This window comes from Wolffia australiana, chromosome 9 (assembly GCF_029677425.1).
Source record: "Wolffia australiana isolate 7733 chromosome 9, ASM2967742v1".
NCBI lineage: Eukaryota > Viridiplantae > Streptophyta > Magnoliopsida > Alismatales > Araceae > Wolffia > Wolffia australiana.
In genome coordinates, this window is record NC_135843.1 from 4,590,114 (window position 1) to 4,597,090 (window position 6,977).

Consider the following 6,977-nt stretch of genomic DNA (forward strand, 5'->3'; position numbering starts at 1 on the left):
AACGATTGAACAAAAACAACACAATTCAAACGTGCAAAAACAAGACAGACATGGGAGGCCCGTAGACAGGGGGGGAAGGGGCCTCCCTAAAGTCAAAGGAGGTCAATACGTGCATGAAATAAACGATGGTAGGACGTTGTCGTCAAACCTGATATCAGAAATTCGGGTTCTTTACGTTGGCTCAGGCTCCGCGACGCGACTGGTGACGAGCTTGGGCGCGATCTTCTGGATGGTCCTCTGTCAGTAAGTGTTTTCTAATAGTATGCAACAACAAAGGATCTCACTTTAAATTGGAGTTTTAGGCAAAAAAAATCTCCTATTTGAACATTCAGTCCAGCCTAACTTATATACATCTCCTTATTCTATATGTCACAAACAAATTTTGCAACCAAGAAGGGCCCTTTCTTTATCTCCCTTCCAGACAAAGCGGTTAAAGGGGCCTCAGAAGGGGATAGTCTTCAAGGAGCTCCCTCTCTGATAGGGTGTCTCCTTCATTCTGTGGAGTCCAAAGCACCTCAACAGCCTGCAAGCAAAACCATCAAAACCCTAATTAATCACATCATGAAAAACAAAAATCAATATTGAGCAAAAACAATGGTTCTCATGATTAATCATCTTTCTAGGCACCATGAGACGGTCCGAAGGGATGGAAGCCAGCTCTTGCAGGGCCTCTCTAAGATTGGAGCTGCCATTGATGACAGGGAGCTTGTGCACTCCTTCGGCAGCCACAAGAATTGTTATCTAGAAAAAAAATGTAGAAAATTATAATTTTTACTTCCAACTTTACAACAAATTCGTCTACAATATATGTAAATAATTCCTGCTTTTAATTCAACATAAGCCTTAAAGGAAAATCTTACAAGCTCTATCTCTTTATAAGATTTCTAAACGCGAACGGAATCACTTCATCATAAGTAACACCCCATAAGATGGTCGTTTCTCTCTCCCTTGCTCATTTTTTTCTCTCTCGGGCTCTCTCTCTCCGTTTCAAGTTTCCAAAAGAACCCACTGAATCACATATGTAGCATTTTATAATATGTTCATCTCTCTCCCTCTCTACTTAGTTTCTCTGTCTCACACTCTCTCCACCCCAACTTTCTTGAATGAGTGGCATTTCATTAGATTGTCATTCTTTTTCTCTCACAGACTCTCTTTCTCATATTCTCTCTCCATCTCAAGTTTCAAATGAATAACCCTCCGAGTTATTTCATCATAGATAGCATCTATCTCTCCCTCTACTTTTTTTCACTCACACTCTCTCTCTCTCCCTAACTCAAGTTTCCACAAGAGGAGGAACGATTGAATCACTTCATCACTTCTTATGAGATAGTAAACCAATATTTACCATCTCATAAGAAGGTCATCTACCCCTCACTCACTCACTCACTTTCTTCTCTACCTCAGAATTTCTCTCTCCCTTTCTCTTTCTCTCTACCCTCCCCGTGGGATTTTGCCACATGGAAGGGTAAGGGTATGGCGATTTACTCATCAAAGATTGAGAGACATACCACAATGTATTCGTTGCTGAAACTGCTGCTTCTTGAGCTGCCGAAGCTCTTTTTCTTGACACTGTTCACATTGACAAGAGTTTCCTCATCAAACTTCCCACGCTCTTCAATCGAAAGCTGGTTGAAACGCTTCTCTCCATCCTCCACACTTCGCTTGACATCAACCTAAAAATGCAGACTTGCACTTAAAACTTCATGCCCTCTGTCGCAATACAAAATATTTAAGAATGAGGAAAAAGTAACATCCTCTAATTTCTCAACAAGAATATTCAAACATCACTCCATATGAATAAAAACATAAAATGAAGTGAAAATAAGGATGAGAGGGAAGTCTCACAAAAGAATAACCAGAAATACAGCAGTCTGGATGACGAAGCAATGCCAGCGTGGTTTCTGTGCAAAAAACAACAAAAACATAAGCTTGGATGCAAAAACTTAATGATGCAACTTAATAGAACAGCGTCTGCTTGTTCATTACAAACAGACTTGGAAGCTTATCTAGATGGGTTGGGAAGAAAACCCATTATCTTATTCTAATCAGAAAAGGGACACTGTTGAACTCAATTCGTGAATGATATAGACTGCGGAAGTGTAATAATGGAGAGATGAAAAAGAAATGTAGGGAGTAGAAAAGCAGGACCAAAAAACAACTAATTAAACGGTTTCCTACCTTTATATAGGGATAGGAACCATAAAAAAGGAAATTACAAGTATAACCCTACTCCTTACAGATGAAAACAACAAAACCTGGAGAAAAATGACATCCATTTCCCCTCAGGGGTAGTTGTGTCCTTTCCCTTTAAATAGGGCGCCCTCCCTTTAGGAGGGCAGCCAGAGAAGTATTTGGTTTTGGAAGTATCTGTCCTTTCTCCCCTCTGCGTCTGACATGCATCCCTTTCCCTGCGATCCCCGTCCATCGTGATTGTTCTCCTCTTCACCGTGTCTTCAGGCTGCTCATCCTCGGCCGACCCTTATTCCTCTGCTCAGCCTCTCCCCGACCATTCCCGTTCTCCTCTTCATACCGGGAACTCCCTTTATTGTCAAATTACATCGGACAATACGTCCGGACTGGGATCCCATCACACCTCAGGGAGCAGGGTCAAGAAATGTTATGTTTGAACTTCCAAAAATAGTCATCACTGATCACCATGATGCAGAAATTCTAATCAGTGGTATTTTGATTCACATTAAATGATGTGAAGCCCAAAACTGGAATAGATTCTTTGGTTTGAACTAACTTTTTTGCACAGAGTTAAGCACTCTATTCTAAAAACTCATATCACAGCCAAAAGCATGAGTTTGATTCCTAGAAACAACACACTGGAGTAGTGCCAAGTGAGAGGTATATAGATAGGATCCTGGATAGAAACAAGAACTGAATGTAGCAAAAGACCAAACAACTTAGAACCATTTAGGGGTTAGCGATCAGAACAGACCATTCCTGATCTGAAATTTGAATCAATATTGGGCATTCGACATCATAATCACATAGATTGAATGTCTGGATCGCGATCTGTCCATTGATTTGATCCAATCAGGAGGGCAGACCGAGGCACCATTCTGGTGGAGGGAACCAGACTTCGGCCTAGCAGTGTCATGAGGTTGCATGTCCCCTCCATCAAAAACTGCAGCGCCACGATGGCCAAGAAAAGGAGAAGGAACGAGAGAAACACGCAGAGAGAGCTCAAATTTTATGCTTTTTAGAATTCTTTCCATCTTCATTCCAACTGATCCATCCAGATCGATTGATCATGATTACTGTTGGATCATAAACCGTTCAAGCGAGAGAACACAAGGGAGAGGAGATATACATCTCTGGATTGGCGCTTGTATCTCTTCTGGAGGATCTCCCTCGCGAAATTTTATCTTTACTGCTAAGGGAAACTACTGTAAAAGCATATAAGGGAAATACACCCCCCCCCCCCCCCAATCGTCTTAATTCATGTCATAAACCAGTTAGAAGATTGGGAATTGTGAGTCCAGTAAAGGCATTCTATATCAGTAATCGGATGCCACATTTACTTAACAGGTGGGTATGGTTAATCTGATTGAATCCATCTAAATCTTATTCCATAAGTGATTTTCAGTATTAATCTTCCACCCATGAAATAAAATCTACCGTTAGTGTTTTGACACTCAAAATGTGTGTCGCCATAGATAAATCTGACAATGTTATCAGTTATGACCGACAGGTGATATCTATAATCAATATTGTAATATATGGCATGGAGCCATAACCTGTGACATATGGTGCATAAGCATTAAAATTGATAAAATAGGAAATATAAAGGGCAAACTGCACCTGTCAGGACATAGTTTAGTCCCTCCGGAGTGGATGTGTCTGCAGACTCTGCAATTCTGTCAAGATCCCGCTGGAATGATCGGGCCAGACCCAGAAGACCAACCTGCGAAAAAAATAGAAAAAAAATCAAAAAAATTCATGGTGATTATAAATTGAAATTTTAAATGTCATTACCATCTTTGATCCTATTCAAGTTTCCAGGGGATAATGTTTTTTTAAGGCAAGAAGAGCACCAAAACACAGATGATTCACACAAGATGATAGAAAAATAAAATAGAAAATGAATATCAGTCTCAACTTTGATCCTAGTCAATGGTATAAAGATCCCTAGCAGCGAGCAACCGATCGATTCAGCCAAGAAATACCCCAATACACAGACTATGCACAAATATGGTAAAACAATAAAATAAAATGTTGTTTTGGTAAAGAATCTGAAATAGAAAAAATATATATTAGCATCAACTTTGATCTCTCACTCGGGTGTAAAAATCCCTGCCAAAGCTAATTGTTTGATTCAGACATGAAAGGCCCAAAATACAGATTATGCAGAAAAGATGATAGATTAATAAAATAAGAAATGCTGTAAAGATAAATGTAAAATTTTAAAAAATATCAATATCAACCTTGATTCTACGATAGAATGTTCCCAGCGGAGAATAATTGATTGGTTCAGTCAAGAAAAACCCCAAAAACATGGCAAACAAGAGATACGGAAATTGTAAACTGATTCAATCTTGTGCCCAGATCGTGAATTTGAAAATTGAATGAGTACACGATGAAATTAAGATCAATGATAGGACAATCGAAATGAGTAAGAAACCTGGAGCTTGAGGACGCTGGTCTTCTCAGTGGCGGTGAGCACGCTACCATCGTCAGAACGATCGGAGAGAAACCCAGAAACCAAGATCACCGCAGCAAAACCCATCAACAAAAGGAAGAACCCAGACCCAGCGCCAAAGCCCAGGTAAAGCCCGCCGCCTCCGCCGAAGAACGGCGACGGCGCGTAGTAATACGGCGCCGAATACGAGAAGGAGGTACCCGGAGAGACAGAATAACTCCTTGAAGAAGAGAAAGACGGAGACGATGAAGAGAACGATCTGCCCCCCATTCTCCCCCCTGAAGCCGCTAAGGCCCCATATGGATCAACAGCTAGTAGAATTCCAATCAATAACGCCGCTGCCGCCGGCTTCCTTAGCTTCTCCAGCATCCTCCCCGCGGCCTGGAGAAAACCCACCTCGGATTTCGTCTCTTTCTCCGTAAATCCTTTAGAGGAAGACGAAGACGAAGGGGGGTTGGGGCGGGAGGAAGCTCTCAGGAGGAAGAGCTGCCTAGAACTCGATCTGGGTAGGCTGAAAACAGCGTTTCCAGAAAGCCCAGTCGGCAGATTTGGCCGCCTTCCCCCCGCCTGAAGAAAACCCACCTCGGATTTCGCCCCTTTCTCCAAAAACCCACGAGAGGAAGAGGGAGAGGAAGCTCTGAGGGCGAAGAACTGCCTAGAACACGATCTGGGTGGCTTCGAAATTGCGTTTTTTGAATGCCCAGATGGGAGATTTCTGGCGGGTGGGGAGAGATTGAACGCAGCGGGAATTGATACAGTGTCGAGTAGGGAGGAAGCCGCCATGGGCAGATGAGAAGTTGAGCTTAGCCAGAACAAGCGAAAGGTAGATGGTTGTGGAGGGATGGAAGAACGGAAAAGACTAAGAGAAAGAGAGAATTGAGGAGGAGAGAGGAAGAGGGGTTTGTCTGGACTGAATTGTTCAGGAGTCTTCTGGTTGACACCAGTGCATGAATAACCTCGTTCATTTGCGGGGCCTGCATTTGTCCACGGATTGGCTCCTTGGATTTGAAGGAATTTATCCTGTTAGAGGTGGGGTTGTGTAAAGAAAATTGCGGATGAATGGGTTTAGCTTTTAGAATATTATTTCTTTATTTTGGCAGTAATCTAGATCTTCTCTTCTGTTGGAGAATGGATAAGATCTTACAGGCGTTCAAGATAAACATGAATAGATAAATGGTATCAGGAAATGTTAGTTCAAGGGTCAATAGGTTAGTGATATTGACGTTTTAAATTTGAAGTTATCACATTTGGTCAGTGATATTGTCCAATTAATAAGTTTTGGGGTTTGCAGTATTGAAGTAGATGTGATATGGACTAAATATGGATGGGAACATATTTAGATGGAGGATATATGGGTAAATGTTAGCTCATGTGTCATTTGGTTTGTGTTTGGGAGCTTTGAAATCTTAAAGTGTTTTTTTATAAGTGGACTATGCCGTGATAACGGGAGGTAAAGCCCTAAAGTAGATATGATATGTTATATCATGTAGATGGATGCAAAGACGTATAAATAGCTGTTAGTTTGAGGGTCAATTGGTTAGTGATATTGAGGTTTATAATGTTAAGAGTTGTTTTTTTTACGATTGATCACTTCCTTGATAATGGGACTTAATGCATGGTCAGTAGATAATTGGATGCCCTGACAATGTCTCAAATTGAATTTGGCTATGATACCATGGTAGTTTGGGCCCAAATGTCTAACACACTATCTGACGCTGAATTATCTTTCCAAGAGAATAGGTTATCACTGATTGTCAATCTCAATGTAATTTTCTTTTATACATCGAGTTGATTTATCAATATTATTAAAAGTACTGATTTATAATATAAAAATATAATATATAAAATTTATTCAATATCTTGAATAATTATGAAAGTTTTATCAATTTTAAACAGGAAAAAGTTTCAAGTGCAATATTTAGTCACACTATAAAAATATTAAGTATCACAAACTCTTAATGAAAATATTAAATAAAAAATATAATTTTAGTTACATAAATTTACTCATTATTTATTATTTAGTGAGATTTTTTTATACGTTTCATCAATAAAAAAATTCTTTCAAAGCACTTGATGTGGAAATGTCTAGGTCATGCTTCATGGCATTCCTGTACATATGTGGCCAAATTTTACTTGGCATAAAATTTAAATAGTAACAAATATTTTTGAGGAACTTCCATATCCAAAGAGGAAAGTTCTTGATACCACATGGCAGAATCCCAATTATTCTAACCAACGTAAATATCCCATAAAACCCTTTCTTGATTGTACATAGGATGCCGTTTTTGTGTTAGTTGCATATTTTAACCAACGGCCCTAAATTCATTTA

At 40.0% G+C, this 6,977-nt stretch overlaps 1 protein-coding gene across 1 annotated transcript; it reads right to left on the reverse strand.

Annotated features, from left to right (window-relative positions):
* Window positions 1-280: 280 nt before the first annotated feature.
* LOC144707432 (myelin-associated oligodendrocyte basic protein) lies at window positions 281-5,621 on the reverse strand. The gene is made up of 6 exons (XM_078580532.1): window positions 4,631-5,621; window positions 3,811-3,913; window positions 1,846-1,901; window positions 1,509-1,673; window positions 628-741; window positions 281-523 (listed from the first exon to the last, which is right to left on the reverse strand). Exons 1-6 carry the CDS (start codon window positions 5,429-5,431, stop codon window positions 431-433), a joined length of 1,332 nt encoding a protein of 443 aa, XP_078436658.1. The 5' UTR covers window positions 5,432-5,621; the 3' UTR covers window positions 281-430.
* Between the last annotated feature and the right edge of the window lie 1,356 nt (window positions 5,622-6,977).

What these genes read in the sequence shown, in the direction of transcription:
- LOC144707432 (XM_078580532.1), bottom strand. Translation starts at nt 5,431, where the DNA reads ATGGCGGCTTCCTCCCTACTCGACACTGTATCAATTCCCGCTGCGTTC. An exon ending in CCAGCGTCCTCAAGCTCCAG is followed by an intron (nt 3,914 to 4,630) that starts GTTTCTTACTCA and finishes TTTTTTTCGCAG; the next exon opens with GTTGGTCTTCTGGGTCTGGC. An exon ending in ACTAAACTATGTCCTGACAG is followed by an intron (nt 1,902 to 3,810) that starts GTGCAGTTTGCC and finishes TTTTTTGCACAG; the next exon opens with AAACCACGCTGGCATTGCTT.